This window comes from Balaenoptera physalus, assembly GCF_965194825.1.
Source record: "Balaenoptera physalus genome assembly, chromosome: X".
NCBI classification, from domain to species: domain Eukaryota; kingdom Metazoa; phylum Chordata; class Mammalia; order Artiodactyla; family Balaenopteridae; genus Balaenoptera; species Balaenoptera physalus.
In genome coordinates this window covers 46,813,197-46,829,674 of record NC_138903.1, presented here as the reverse complement: position 1 = coordinate 46,829,674, position 16,478 = coordinate 46,813,197, and the positions used below count along the sequence as shown (strand labels likewise).

Sequence of the window (16,478 nt, the reverse complement as noted above, 5' to 3'; positions counted from 1 at the left end):
CATGGCCCTAATTTTGTTTATCTAGATATACAGATATGGAGAGCGAAGATTACCACTTCTACCAGGGCCTGGTTTATCTGCTGGAAAATGATGTCTCCACACTAGGCTACGACCTCACCTTCAGCACTGAGGTAGGTCAGGAGATCCTGGCCATGGCACATCCCAGCTAGTCGAGGAAACCCGTTATGGGGTTGTCCTTGAACTGGCATTGGATAACCTCTAATGCTTCTAAGGAAGCATCTTGATGTCTTAAGTCCCATTCCCCGTTCCCCATCTGGCAGAGAGCAGTGGGTATTTGCATGAGATGGCACAAACAGAAAAACCAGAATTTGTAAAACAATCCAGGCTGTTTCCTAGTTTCCTCTGTATTTTGAAAAAATGCTCTAGTACATTATTCTTCATTCCCAAAGGCAGTTCACTCTAGAAAAATTGTACAAATAGACATAAATGAAAAACAAAAAAATTTCAAGGTTACTCTTCCCCCAAATTGCTTTCCATAAAGATTCTGTTGTGTTACATTATGTATGTTATCCATGCCCTTTTCCCTTTTACTATTGATAGTTTCCGTATGTTTTAGGACCAAACCCTTGGCCTTTCCCTATTAGGGATTTATGAGCTCATGAGAAAAGTCACTGTTTTTTATGACCTTGCTTCATCTCCTTGCCCAGGATACAGCAAAGAGTTTAGGGTGTGTTTCCAGGTATCTATGTAAGTTCCATCCTAGACCAAGCCTGATTCATATTATTGGTTTTGGGTATTCTAGGTCCAAGAGTTTGGAGTGTGTGAAGTTCGTGACCTCAAACCCAATGGGGCCAACATCTTGGTAACAGAGGAGAATAAGAAGGAGTATGTACACCTGGTGTGCCAGATGAGAATGACAGGTAGGGGAAATGTCCATTAGACTCCCTAGTTGCTCAGTATGGGGCAAGGTCAGGCCTCACTCATTTCACAGACATTGTTTCTTCTCTTCCCCTATGCCAGCCACAAATGCCTTGCATAAAAGAAGTCCAAAAACCTGACCAAAAAATATTTCCCTTCATCCACCCTCATATGGGGGCCTAGAAACAGAGTGGTAGGTGAGGTAGGCAGATCAGTCAGCATCCTGCCAGATTGGGGATCTCTGACCTCTAACAGTTGTATGAGTTCAGATGCCACGTGGCTTGTTGGTTCTCTCCCCAGGAGCCATCCGCAAACAGCTGGCAGCTTTCTTAGAAGGTTTCTATGAGATCATTCCAAAGCGCCTCATTTCCATCTTCACTGAGCAGGAGTTAGAGCTGCTCATATCAGGACTGCCCACAATCGACATTGACGATTTGAAATCCAACACTGAATACCACAAGTACCAGTCCAACTCTATTCAGGTGAGCTGCTGCTGGCATCCCTCCCTGTATCCTTAAGCAGCGTTAGTTTGTATGACACCAAATAAACCAGTACTCTTAGGGGAAGGGAGTTTTGAGTGACAGCTTACCTGTACCTAACTCTTCACTCTTCTGGAGTTTCAGTTTTCAGGTGATCTCCTTGCTCATCTTGTGAATGGAGGAACTGAAACCTGTCTCACAGAAGGGGCTTGCCTAACATTCCAAATCCCATCCCCCTTTCTTCCAAGAGCTCTCTACCTAACACTGGCTTCTTGTGTTCATTCCTGTAGATCCAGTGGTTCTGGAGAGCACTGCGTTCTTTCGATCAAGCTGACCGTGCCAAGTTCCTCCAGTTTGTCACGGGTACTTCCAAGGTGCCCCTGCAAGGTTTTGCTGCCCTTGAAGGCATGAATGGCATTCAGAAGTTTCAGATCCATCGAGATGACAGGTCCACAGACCGCCTGCCTTCAGCTCACACATGGTAAGAGGAAAGGTTTGTTCTCCTTTTCAGCATTTAGATTGAATTTGCGTATTTGCTACTTCTAGGCCCCTACCCGTGGTCAGGAGCGCAAATCTGGCCCCAGGTACCCTGGACCTGGGGTAGCTCACAGTTTGGTGGTTTTTGTGGCGAAGATGATATTTGAGATGAGAAGCTGGCCCAGACTCACAGTGGGGCTGGGGTGACATTGCAGATGAGCACTGCCATGTGAGAACAAGGTGTATTCCAGGGCTCAACGTGGCCAGAGCAAGGAGTTGCAGGGAGCAGAATGCTAAAGAACTCGGCAGGGGTGACCAGTGACCCTGAATGCCTCCTTGGAGCTTTCATGTAGGGTCGTGGTATTTAAGGAGGAGTGACAGGGTCAGATTATGTTTTTAGGTGCCTGGTGGCCAGTATTGGGGCCAGATTAGAGGAGGGCAGACAAGGCTAGGACAGGATTGGGAGTCTACGAGCAGAAGTCAAGTGGGCACCATGGGAACACGGATTTGGTTATCATCTTTTGTCACGAATTGATCTCTCTTCTTTCCCTAGTTTTAATCAGCTGGACCTGCCTGCCTATGAGAGCTTTGAGAAGCTCCGCCACATGCTACTATTGGCCATCCAGGAGTGCTCTGAAGGCTTTGGGCTGGCCTAATAAGGCCCCGCCCACCACTGTGGGGTTTTTCTACCATTGTTGGACCTGGGAAGGGGGGAAATGAAAACAAAAAAGAACCAGAAAGAAAATGTCAAAACCAATAAATGAAAATCCACCAACTCACCATGTGTGTGTCCCAGCTGCCCCATCTTCCCCAGCGCATACCCGTTCCCCCTTTCCTGCTCATTCTCTCTCCCCGCTCCCTTTTCCTCACCTCCTCTCCCCGTTCCATGCCGTCCATGATCCCTCACCCCGTGTATTAAAAAGGCAATAGCCTTTACAGGGACCCGTTTGTCCCAACTGTTTGAACAGTGTGCTCCTCAGATTCTGTGTTCAGAAGGATTTGCTGCATTGAGACTTGAAACCTTTGGATAGGGGAAAAAATTATATATATATATATTTTTTTGTTCTGTTTGCATTTCTTAATTTGTGCTTGGAATGTGTTGATGTGCACAGCTAATGATTCAATGCGAGAAAAGATTGGCGTCTGTGTTGTGGAGGTTTCAAATAAAGAGCACTCTTCATAACTCACTTTTCACAATGGAGTTTTTTTCAAGTTTAAAAAGAAACACTTCTTGAGCACATGCTAGATGGCTGAAGAAGAAATCCAAATGGACTCTCCAGAAAGCCATCTCTGTCACCACACGGGTGCATCCTCCTCCTTCAGAGTCATCAGGAACTGGGGAGATCTTTTTCAGAATGGGATCTGCACTTGGGGGTGGTGATGGTGTTAGAGATTATAGCCAAGGACAAAGCATTGCCTTGCTCTAGGGGAACAAACCAGCAGGGTTCTAAGAGAATTCACTCATCCCAACCGAAGGTTCTATTTCCTGAGCCTTTATAACAGTTTCAAGCCTGGAGCTCAGTTTAAAATTTTGATTTCATTTATTAATGTTTTAGTTTATTTCTAACAAATTTTAATAAGCAAATAATTTGACTAGCTCCCCAGAACGGTCTTTCCATCCTTTTTGGTTTTGTTTTGTCATCTGCTTGTTTGCCAGTCTGTTCACGGATCGCCCAACAGTCTTTTGTGGCTTTTTTTACTCCATCCAGCACTTAAAGTTGATCTAAGGACTTTGATGGTTCCAGCCTTCAAAGAAAAAAGTAATAAAAGTTTAGTTAGAAAAATAACCTCAAGTGGTACTTGCTTTGTGTGGGTTTTCTCATTCTCCGAGGCTCTACTTCTTAGAGATTTTCCCCTTAACCATGTCCCAAAGTGTGGATCTAGGAAAGTGGTGTGTCTGTCCTTAACCTGATCCCTTGGTCCTGATGCAAATGGCTGCTTGTCTTTTTTTTTTTCTTCCAATATTCACACTTGTCTGTTCCTGGCCCCCCCTGACCACTGAGAAGACAGATGAATCAACCCTGTCCCTCCTATTGAGCTTCTAGTCAAGGGGTGAAGACAGATCAGTTCTGTGACCAGGTGTAGGAAGGGGGTCTGGGTGCCCAGCAGAAGTACCTGGTCTAGTCTGGGAGATCAGGAAAGGCTTTCTATCGTCAGTGGCATTTGGGTTGAATCATAAGGCTGTGTGAGAGTGAAGATTAAGAAGAACAGGGTAATCTAGCTCAAGGCAGCAAGGGTCCAGTTGATAGGGCAAGGCTTGAGCAAAGGATAGTGGCCTGAGATGAGGCTGGGAGTCCACCAGGGCTTTAAAATAAAAGGAACAAATAAGCAGAAATATAGTAGAATTGATCAATACACTTAAGAACTGGTTCTTTGAAAAATCAAAGTAGACTAAAGCTCTGACCATTTAAATTTGAAAGGGGTGCAAGGGTTGGGAGTCGGGTGTGGGAGTTCGGAGTACAGATGGAATAATCCTGAAGGAAATAAATGAATCTAATTCAATGGCATACCACAAAAACCTAATGTGACTGAGTATGATTTGCCTTTGGGATATTCATAACCTCAATGTCAAAAGAGAAAAACCTTTTGACAGTAGATGCAAGGCATTTGCCAACAGTAACTATTCCTGGTAACTTGTAAAGATACTACCTTGATAAGGTAGCATCAGACCAAGAGTCAACATCACACTGCAAGCATAAAGTGGTCAGTTATCACCATTAACACTGTTCTGCAAGTTCTAGCCATTTCCATAAAGCAGGAAACAAGGTATAGCTGTTGAAGAGAAACTATTTTGCTAAACCAAGAGAATCAAAAGTTATTAGAGCTTAAGTGAGTCCAGCAAGAGGCCTGGTTATAATGAACAAAACATACGTGTAAACGTTTATTGTCCAACAAGTATAACTAATCTGATAAATTAATATAAAGAAATCCTATACAATAGTAAAAATATCCATTGCATATATCAACATACACAATCTCAAAGATAAGCAAAAATGTATGAGACCTGCCTGTTTAAAAATTGCAAAACAATACTACATATGTGTATACCAAGAACATGAAAAACCACATCCACATGTATGAAGAGTATGGAAGCCCGTGCATAAGTATGAAAGTACTGCACGATGTTCAGGATAAGCTATGGGGGACAAAAGGGGATGAAGTTGGGAAGAGGTACATTACCCAGAGGGCTTAAATTAAATGTTTTATTTCTTAAGCTGGGTGGTGCAGGGTACATAAGTATTTCTTATAATACTATAATACTTTATAACTTTTCTACACCTGAGATATTTCAAAATAAGTTTTTTGAGATGGACAATTCAATAGTTCCAAATGCATTTGAGGCAGGTATCAAGGAAGTCAATAACAGGCCTAAATTTACGTGAAGGCTAATTAATAGCTGCTTTCATGATATGATTAAACATGTCTCTTTTTGCCCCCTAATAATTCCCTCCACTGATGTATGTGTGTTACAATTACTACTGGTTATCTCCTTATTAAAATAGTCCCCTTTTCTTATAATTAGGGTGACCATATAACTTATCATCCAAGGTTGGGCAAATTTTAAAATAAAAAGGGTGTTATTAATTATGCTGTGGGACTTCCCTGGTGGTCCAGTGGTTAGTACTCCATGCTTCCATTGCAGGGGGCGCGGGTTCAATCCCTGGTCGGGGAACTAAGATTCCTACATGCCACATGGCACAGCCACCAAAAAAAAAAAAATTATGCTGGGCCACAAGTGCAAACAAACCCAGATAAACTGGGATGTATGGCTCTATACTTATGAAGCATAGTATGTCTTGGCTGGAGAAACAATTATTACCCAACATAAACATTTTTACTGAGCGCTTACCATGTACTGACAACACTGAGAAGTCACTGCTTTCCAAAAACTCACTGAAGGGAAGGGGTTAGGTGTTAGGAAAGTTCAGGGAGCAATGGATACACAAAGACTCGATAGGCAGGGGTAGCAGGATTAAACATTTTCTCAAATACAAGCAATGACCAGTTAGAAAACAACAGGAAATAGATTCCCTTCACAACAGTAACATAAAATACCTAGGAATAATCTTAAGAAGCAGTGTTTGGGATCCATGTGAAGAAGGATGCTGCAAAACTCTTGTGAGAAGCATAAAAAGAGGCAAATGAACAGGCTTACTGTCTTCATTTGCAAGTATAGCTGGTCTTGAGACTTTGGAAAACAGACATGCTAAGCAAGGTGGAAGCTGAAATGAGCAGACCTGACAGAGAATGGCTTCAAGCCGTGACTATTCAGTGTGCTATGGTCTACTGTAAAGAGAAAATGAAGCACCAAGAGCCAGTTGGGGAAGGAATAGCTTTGTCAATGTTAAGTTTGGGAAACTTGCCTAAGTATTGGAAGGGGGAGAAATAGAAAGTTTGCTCTGCAATTCACACTAAATAAATTCCAAATGGAAGATTCAAGTGTGAAAAACGTGAACTTATTTTTGGGGGCAAATAAGTGATCTGGGATATGGAAAATCTAACACTAAAAACTACAAAAGACATTATAATGGAAAAGACTGATATATTTGACTACTAAAACATTGGCAACACCACGAGAAGAATTAAAAAGCAACGGCAATCTAGGAAACAATACATCTCTAACAGGCAATGGGTTAATCCTTGCTGTATATATATTTTTTTATTTACAAATCACTGAGAGACAAACTCCGCAACAGAAAAACATCCAAGGACATGAAAAGGCAATTCAGAAAAGAAGAAACACAAATGACAGATGGTCAACAAACACATGAAAAGATGCTCAACATCACTATTACAGAAATGCAAATCAAAACTACAGTGAGGGGCCTTCCCTGGTGGCACAGAGGTTAAGAATCTGCCTGCCAAGGCAGGGGACATGGGTTCGAGCCCCAGTCCGGGAAGATCCCACATGCCACAGAGCAACTAAGCCTGTGCGCCACAACTACTGAGCCTGCTCACCTAGAGCCCGTGCTCCGTAACAAGAGAAGCCACCGCAATGAGAAGCCCGCACACCAAAACGAAGAGTAGCCCCTGCATGCCGCAACTAGAGAAAGCCCGCGTGCAGCAACAAAGACCCAATGCAGCCAAAAATAAATTAAAAAAAAAAAAAAAAAAAAACTACAGTGAGGTATCACCTAACACCGGTCAGAATGGCCATCATTAAAAAATCTACAGGAACTTCCCTTGGTGGCTCCCTGGTTAAGAATCTGCCGGCCAATGCAGGGGACACGGGTTCGATCCCTGCTCTGGGAAGATCCCACATGCCGTGGAGCAATGAAGCCTGTGCGCCACAACTACTGAGCCTGCGATCTAGAGCCCGCGAGCCACAGCTACTGAGCCCATGTGCCGCAACTACTGAAGCCCGCGTGCCTAAAGCCCATGCTCCGCAACAAGAGAAGCCACCATAATGAGAAGCCTGCACACCACAACAAAGAGTAGCCCCCGCTCACCGCAATTAGAGAAAACCTGCACGCAACAACGAAGACCCAACACAGCCAAAAATAAATAAATAAATTTATTAAAATTAATAAATAAATAATAAAAAAACCTACAAACAGGGACTTCCCTGGTGGTCCAGTGGTAAAGAATCTACCTTGCAATGCAGGGGATGCGGGTTCAATCCCTGGTCAGGGAACTAAGATCCCACATGCCTCGCGGCTACTAAGCCCACCCACCACAACTACTGAGCTCGTGAGCCTCAACTAGAGAGCCTGTGTGCCACAAACTACAGAGCCCATGTGCTCTGGAGCCTGCACGCCACAACTAGAGAAGAGGAAACCTGTACGCCGCAACTAGAGAGAAACCCACGCGCCGCAACGAAAGATCCCACATGCCTCAACGAAGATCCTGTGTGCCGCAACTAAGACCTGATGCAGCCAAAAATAAATAAACAAAAAAATTTTGTTTAAATCTACAAACAATAAATGCTGGAGAGGGTGTGGAGAAGAGGGAAACGTCTAGCACTGTTGGTGGGAATGTAAATTGATACAGCCACTATAGAGAACAGTATGGAGGTTCCTTAAAAAACTAAAAATAGAACTACCATATAACCCAGCAATCCCACTACTGGGCATGTACCCAGAGAAAACCATAATTCAAAAGGATACATGCACCCCAGTGTTCATTGCAGCACTATTTACAATAGCCAGGACAAGGAAGAAACCTAAATGTCCATCAACAGATGAATGGATAAAGAAGATGTGGTACATATATACAATGGAATATTACTCAGCCATAAAAAAGAATGAAATAACGCCATTTGAAGCAACATGGATGGACCTAGAGGGTATTATGCTAAGTGAAATAAATCAGAGAGAAAGGCAAATATCGTGTGATTTCACTTATATGTAGAATCTCAAAAACAAAACAGACAAGCAAAACAAAACAGAAACAGGGACTTCTCTGGTGGTCCAGTGGTTAAGACACCATGCTTCCACTGCAGGGGGCACAGGTTCGGTCCCTGGTCGGGGAACTAAGATCCTGCATGCCTCACAGCGTGGTCAAAAAATAGGAAAAAAAAAAAAAAAAACAGAAACAGACTTACAGAGAGCAAACTGGTGGTTGCCAGAGGGAAGGGGGGTGGGGGGGTTGGGCGAAATAGGTGAAGGGGATTAAGAGATACAAACTTCAACTTAGAAAAATAAGTAAGTCACAGGAAAGTAACATACAGCATAGGGAATATAGTCAGTAATACTGTAATACCTTTGTATAGTGACAGATGGTAACTAGACTTAACATGGTGGTCATTTTGTAATGTATCTTAGTTCCTGACCAGGGATTGAACCTGGGCCCTCAGCAGTGAGAGCTCAGGGTCCTAACCACTGGGGGAATTCCCTATCTGTATTATTATCATTGTGGTGATGGTGGCGGCGCTGGCGGCGACAGTAGCAGCATTTTTGCTGTCTGTTTTTCATGGTGAGCATGTATTTCCACAATTAAAAATAAACAGCCTCGTCAAGAATATACAATGGAGAAAAGACAGCCTCTTCAATAAGTGGTGCTGGGAAAACTGGACAGCTACATGGAACAGAATGAAATTAGAACACTCCCTAACACCATACACAAAAATAAACTCAAAACGGATTCGAGACCTAAATGTAAGACCAGACACTATAAAACTCTTAGAGGAAAACATAGGCAGAACACTCTATGTCATAAATCACAGCAAGATCCTTTTTGAGACACCTCCTAGAGAAATGGAAATAAAAACAAAAATAAACAAATGGGACCTAATGAAACTCAAAAGCTTTTGCACAGCAAAGGAAAACATAAACAAGATGAAAAGACAACCCTCAGAATGGGAGAAAATATTTGCAAATGAAGCAACTGACAAAGGATTCATCTCCAAAATTAACAAGCAGCTCATGCAGCTCAATATCAAAAAAAAAACAAACAACGCAATCCAAAAATGGGCAGAAGACCTAAATAGACATTTCTGCAAAGAAGTTATACACATTGCCAACAAACACATGAAAGAATGCTCAACATCATTAATCATTAGAGAAATGCAAATCAAAACTACAATGAGGTATCACCTCACACCGGTCAGAATGGCCATCATCAAAAAATCTACAAACAATAAATGCTAGAGGGCTTCCCTGGCGGCGCAGTGGTTAAGAATCTACCTGCCAATGCAGGGAACACAGGTTCGAGCCCTGGTCCGGGAAGATCCCACATGCCGCGGAGCAACTAAGCCCGTGCACCACAATTACTGAGCCTGTGCTCTAGAGCCCACGAGCCACAACTACTGAGCCCGTGTGCCACAACTACTGAAGCCCACGCACCTAGAGCCTGTGCTCCGCAACAAGAGAAGCCACCGCAATGAGAAGTCTACACACCGCAATGAAGAGTAGCCCCCACTCACCACAACTAGAGAAAGCCCGCGCGCAGCAATGAAGACCCAACGCAGCCAAAAGTAAAATAAATAAAATAAATAAATTTATTTAAATAAATAAATAAATGCTGGAGAGGGTGTGGAGAAAAGGGAACCCTCTTGCACTGTTGGTGGGAATGTAAACTGATACAGCCACTATGGAGAACAGCATGGAGGTTCCTTAAAAAACTAAAAATAGAACTACCATATGACCCAGCAATCCCACTACTGGGCATATACCCTGAGAAAACCATAATTCAAAAAGACACATGCACACCAGTGTTCACTGCAGCACTATTTCCAATAGCTGGGTCATGGAAGCAACCTAAATGCCCATCAACAGATGAACGGATAAAGAAGATGTGGTACATATATACAATGGAATATTACTCAGCCATAAAAAGGAACGAAATTGAGTTACTTGTAGTGAGGTGGATGGACCTAGAGACTGTCATACAGAGTGAAGTAAGTCAGAAAGAGAAAAACAAATGCCGTATGCTCACACATATATATGGAATCTTAAAAAAAAAAATGGTTCTGACTAACCTAGGGGCAGGACAGGAATAAAGATGCTGATGTAGAGAATGGACTTGAGGATACGGGGAGGGGGAAGGGTAAGGTGGGACGAAGTGAGAGAGTGGCATGGATTTATATACACTACCAAATGTAAAATAGATAGCTAGTGGGAACCAGCCGAATAGCACAGGGAGATCAGCTCTGTGCTTTGTGACCACCTAGAGGGGTGGGATAGGGAGGGTGGGAGGGAGGGAGATGCAAGAGGGAAGAGATATGGGGACATATGTATATGTGTAACTGACTCACTTTGTTATAAAGCAGAAACTAACACACCATTGTAAAGCAATTATACTCCAATAAAGATGTTAAAAATATATAAATAAATAAAAATAAATAAATAAACAGCCTCGGGACTTCCCTGGTGGTCCAGTGGTAAAGAATCCACCTTGCAATGCAAGGGATGCGGGTTCAATCCCTGGTCGGGGAACTAAGATCCCACATGCCACGGGGCAACTAAGCCCGCAGGCCACAACTACTGAGCTCGCGCGCCTCAACTAGAGGCTGCGTGCCGCAAACTACAGAGCCCATGCACCCTGGAGCCTGCACGCCACAACTAGAGAGAGAAAACCTGCATGCCACAACTAGAGAGAAGGCTGCACTCCACAATGAAGAGCGCTTGTGCCCCAATGAAAGATCCCGCACGCCTCAAAGAAAATCCCACATGCCGCAACTAAGACCTGATGCAGCCAAAAATAAATAAATTAAAATAAATAATAAATAAATCTTAAATAAAAATAAACAGCCTAGGGAATTCCCTGGAAGTCCAGTGGTTAGGACTTGGTGCTCTCACTGCAGGGGCCCAGGTTTGATCCCTGGCCAGGGAACTAAGATCCCGCAGCCTAACCTACAAGGACCTACTGTATAACACAAGGAACTCTGCTCAATATTCTGTAATAACCTAAATGGGAAAAGAATTTGAAAAAAAATTGATGCATGTATATGTATAACTGAATCACTTTGCTGTACACCTGAAACTAACACAACACTATTAATCAGCTATACTCCAATACAGTATAAAATTAAAATTAAACAGCCTACCATCTAGTGGGAGAGCAGCCTGAGGGCCTGGCCCCGTGGACTCGGCCAGAGCCGCAGCCCCAGATAAGCGGGCATCAGGAAGGGAAGGAGGGAAGAAGGGAAGGAAGGAAAGAAGGGAGGGAGGGAGGAAGAGAGGAAGGAAGGAAGGATTAAGGCATCCCATCCATATGATATTACTTACATGTGGAATCTAAAATATGACACAAATGAACTTATCTATGAAACAGAAACAAGCTTACAGACATAGAGAACAGACTTGTGGTTGCCAAGGTGGGGGGATGGATTGGGAGTTTGGGATTAGCAGATGCAAACTATTATATATAGAATGGATAAACAAGGTCCTACTGTATAGCCTAGAGAACTATATTCAATATTCTGTGATAAACCATGATGGAAAAGAATATTTAAAAAAGAATATATATATATATATATATATATATATAAACTGAATCACTTTGCTGTACAGCAGAAATTAACACAACATTGTAAATCAACTATATTTCAATTAAAAAAAAAGAATGAGGGAGTTCCCTGGTGGTCCAGTGGTTAGGACTCGGCGCTTTCACTGCCGTGGCCCCAAGTTTAATACCTGGTCAGGGAACTAAGATCCTGCAATCCACGCGGCGTGGCCAAAAAAAAAAAAAAAAAGAATGAAATTAGCTGTAGTTTTTATGTAGGTGCCCTTTATCAGATTAAAGAAGCCCCCAAATTCCTAAATTTCTAAGAGATTGTTTATTGCTTCTTTTTTATTTTATTTTATCAGAAATGGATGCTGGATTTTGTCAAATGCTTTACTGGCATCAATCAAGATGATCATATGGTTTTTCTTTATTAGTTCATTAATATGGTGAATTACATTGATTGGTTTTCAAGTGCTAAGCCAACCTTGTATTCCTGGGATTAAAACCCACTTGGTCATTATGCATTATCTTTTTCATATATTGTGTTGGATTTGATTTGCTCGAATTTTGTTAAAAACTCATGTATCTGTGGGGTTTTTTTCAGCTTTATTGAGGTATAATTGACAAATAATATTGTAATGTATTTAAAGTGTACAATATGATGATTTTATATCTATATACATTGTGAAAGGATCCCCACAACTGTCTACTCCTCTCTTTTTTTTTGAAGTAACGTTGGTTTATAACATTATATAATTTTCATGTGTACAACATTACAATTTGACTTCTGTATACCCTAGAGCATGCTCACCACCAAAAGTCTAGGTTCTATCCATCACCATACAATTGACCCCCATTACCCATTTCTCCCTCTCCCCACACCTGTTCCCCTTTGGTAACCACCAATCTGTTCTCCGTATCTATGAGTTTGTTCTTGCTTTGTTTGTTCATTTATTTTGTTTTTTTAAAATATTCCACATATGAGTGAAATCATACAGTATATGTCTTTCTCTGTCTGACTTATTTCACTTAGCATAATACTCTCATCCATGTTGTCACAAATGGCAAGATTTCATTCTTTTTTAAGGCTGAGTAGTATTCCATTGTAAATATATATATATATATATATATATATATACCACATCTTTTTTTATCCATTCATTTGTGTATCTATGTTTATGAGGGATATTGATCTGTAGTTTTCTTTGATTTTTTAATAGACTTTATTTTTAGAGCAGTTTTAGATTCATAGCAAAATTGAGAGGAAGGTACAGAGATTTCCCATATACCCCCTGCCCCCACACATGCATAGACTCCCCCATTAACAACATCCTGCACCAGAGGGGTACGTTTGTTACCACTGATGAACCTACATTAGCACATCATAATCACTCAAAGTCCATAGCTTACATTAGAGTTCACTCTTCGTGCTGTACACTCTGTGGGTTTGGACAAATATGTAATGACATGTATCCATTACAGTATCATACAAAGTATTTTCACTTCTCTAAAAATCCTCTGTGCTCTGCCTTTTTATCCCTCACTCCTTCCCCCTAGCCCCTGGCAACCACTGATCTTTTTACTGTCTCCGTAGTTTTGCCTTTTCCAGAATGTCATATAGTTGGAATCATACCTTTTCAGATCAGCTTCTTTAACTTAGTAATACGCATTTAAAGTTCCTCCATATCTTTTCATGGCTTGATAGCTCATTTCTATTTAGCACTGAATAGTATTTCATTGTCTGGATGTACCACAGTTTATAAATCCATTCACCCACTGAAGGACATCTTGGTTGCTTCCAAGTTTTGGTAATTTGCACGTGCAGTTTTTTGTATGGACATAAGTTTTCAATCCCTTTGGGTAAATACCAAGGAGTGTGATTGCCCGATGATGTGGTAAGAGTACCTTTAGCTTTGTAAGAAACTACCAAACTGTCTTCCAAAGTTGTTGTACCATTTTCCATTCCCACCAGCAATGAATGAGAGTTCCTGTTGCTCTGCATCTTAGCCAGCATTTGGTGTTGTCAGCATTCTGGATTTGGGCCATTCTGATAGGTGGTAGTGGCATCTCATTACTGTTTTCATTTGCATTTCCCTAATGACATAGGATGTGGATCATCTTTTCATATGCTTATTTGCCATTTGTATGTCTTCTTTGGTGAGGTGTCTGTTAAGGTTTTTAGCTCATTTTTTAATTGGGTTGTTCATTTTCTTACTGTTGAGTTTTAAGAATTCTTTGTGTATTTAGGATAATAGTCCTTTACCAGATATCTCTTTTTCAAATATTTTCTCCCAGTTTGTGACTGGTTTTTTCATTCTCCTGACAGTGTCTTTCACAGAGCAGAAGTTTTTAATTTTAATGAAGTCCAGCTTGTCAATTCTTTCTTACATGGATCATGCATTTGGTGTTGTATCTAAAAAGTCATTGCCAAACCCAAAGTCGTCTAGATTTTTCTCCTATGGTATCTTCTAGGAGTTCTATAGTTTTGCATTTTACATTTGGGTCTGAGTTAATTTTTGTGAACGGTGTAAGTTCTGTGTCTAGATTACTCCTTTGGCATGTGAATGTCCAGTTGTTTCAGCACAATTTATTTTATTGTGATAAGAACTCTTTAACATGAGATCTACCCCATTAACAAATTTTTAAGTGTACAAATTATTATTGCTGACTATATAGGTACAATGTTGCACAGTAGCTCTCTAAAGATTATTCATCTTGTTTGACTGAAACTTTACACCCATTGATTAGTAACTCTCCATTGCCCCCTCACCCCAGCCCTTGACAACCACCATTCCATTCCTTGATTATATGAATTTGACTACTTAAGATACCTCATATGAGTAGATTCATGCAGTATTTGTCTTACTGTGACTGGCTTATTTCACTTAGCATAATGTCCTCAGAGTTCATCCATGTCGTTGCATATTGCAGTTTTCTTCTTTTTAAAGGCTCAATAGTATTCCATTGTATGTAAAATATTTATATTTATTTATTTATTTAGGCTGTGCCAGGTCTTAGTTGCGGCACGCCAGGATCTTCACTGCGGCATGTGGGGTCTTGGTTGAGGCATGTGAACTCTTAGTTGCGGCATGCATGCAGGATCTAGTTCCCTGACCAGGGATCAATCCCAGGCCCCCTGCATTGGGAGCTCGGAGTCTTACCCACTGGACCGCCAGGGAAGTCCCTCCATTGTATGTATATACCATGTTTTCTTTATCCATTCACCTGTCAGTGGACATTTAGGTTGTTCACACATCTTGGCTATTATGAATAGTGCTGCAATGAACATAGGAGTGCTCATATCTCTTTGAGATGCTGATTTCAATTCTTTCAGATAAATAACCAGAAGTGGGATTCTTGGATCCTATGATAGTTCTATTTTTAATTTTTGAGAACCTGCCATACCATTTTTCCATAGTAGTTGCACCATTTTGCATTTCCACCAACAGTGTGCAAGGGTTCTAATTCCTCCCTATTCTCACCAATACTTGTTGTCCTTTGTCATTGTTGTTGCTGTTGTTTTTGATAATTGCCATCCTGACAGGTGTCAACAGCCTGTTGAAAAGACTATCTTTGCTCCTTTGTCAAAGATCAGTTGACTACATTTATGTGGGTCTATTTCTGGTCTCTCTCTTCTGTTCTATTGATCTATTTGTCTATTCTTTTGCCAATACCACACTGTCTTAATTACTGTAGCTTTATAGTAAGTCTTGAAATCGGGTAGCATCAGTCCTCCAACTCTGTTTTTCACCTTCAATATTGACTTGGCTATTCTAGATCTTTTGCCTCTCCATTACACATTTTAGAGTCAGTTTGTTGATATCCATAAAATAACTTGCTGGGATTTCTTTGTCTGGTTTTGATATAAGATCAGGGTGATACAGAACTCATAGAATATGTTGGGAAGTATGCCTTCCTTGTGGTAGGCAGAATTCTAAGACAGCCCCTAAGATTTCCAGCCCCTGGTGTACACATACTTTCTCCCAGTTATTTAATTAAACATGAATCTAGTTACTGCTGTGAAGGGATTTTGCAGATGTAATAAAGGTCCAAAATCAGAAGGACAAAAAGTATTTGATGCACTGTTGATGGCCCAAAGACAGAGGGGGGCCACATGGCAAAGAGTGTGGGCAGCCTCTAGGAGATAAAAACAGCCCCAGCTGGTGGCCAGCAAGGAAGTGAGATCCTCGGTCCTACAACTGCAAGGAACTGGATTTTGCCAACAACAAGAATGAGCTTGGGAGCATATTTTTCACCAGAGCCTCCAGACAAGATCTTGGCTTGGCCAACACTTTGATTTCAGCCTTGTTATACTGAGCAGAGTCATGTTATACTGGACTTTTTTTTTTAATTTTTATTTTATATTGGACAGTGTTGTGTTATACTGGACTTCTGACCTACAGAAACTGAGATTATAAATGGATATTGATTTAAGCCACTAAGTTTGTAGTTATTTATTATGCAGCAATAGAAAATTAAAATTGATGACTGATTAAAAAAAAAAAGAAAATTAATACATTCCTCTTCTATCCCCTGGAAGAGTTTGTGTACAACTGCTATTATTTCTTCTTTAACTGTTTGGTCAAATTCACCAGTGAAGCCATCAGGGCATGGGGTTTTCTTTGTAGGAAAGTTTTAAACTATGAAATAAATTTCTTTAAAGACATATGGCTACGGACTTCCCTGGTGGCGCAGTGGTTAAGAATCCACCTGCCGGGCTTCCCTGGTGGCGCATTGGTTGAGCATCTGCCTGCC

General features: G+C 41.3%; 1 protein-coding gene across 15 annotated transcripts in view; it reads left to right on the top strand.

Moving 5' to 3' along the window:
- The window catches only part of HUWE1 (HECT, UBA and WWE domain containing E3 ubiquitin protein ligase 1), a 141,776-nt gene extending 138,758 nt beyond the window's left edge, over window positions 1-3,018 (top strand). For 14 of the 15 annotated variants that reach the window (XM_082445050.1, XM_082445059.1, XM_082445060.1 and 11 more), the window contains 5 exons: window positions 26-131; window positions 764-881; window positions 1,180-1,361; window positions 1,649-1,839; window positions 2,389-3,018. In XM_082445050.1, the coding sequence (XP_082301176.1) occupies window positions 26-131; window positions 764-881; window positions 1,180-1,361; window positions 1,649-1,839; window positions 2,389-2,491 (700 nt within the window). In that variant the 3' untranslated portion in view covers window positions 2,492-3,018. Of the gene's footprint in view, window positions 1-25; window positions 132-763; window positions 882-1,179; window positions 1,362-1,648; window positions 1,840-2,388 lie in introns of those variants that run through there. The other variant, XM_082445053.1, reaches the window with a different exon arrangement.
- The last annotated feature ends 13,460 nt before the right edge of the window (window positions 3,019-16,478 follow it).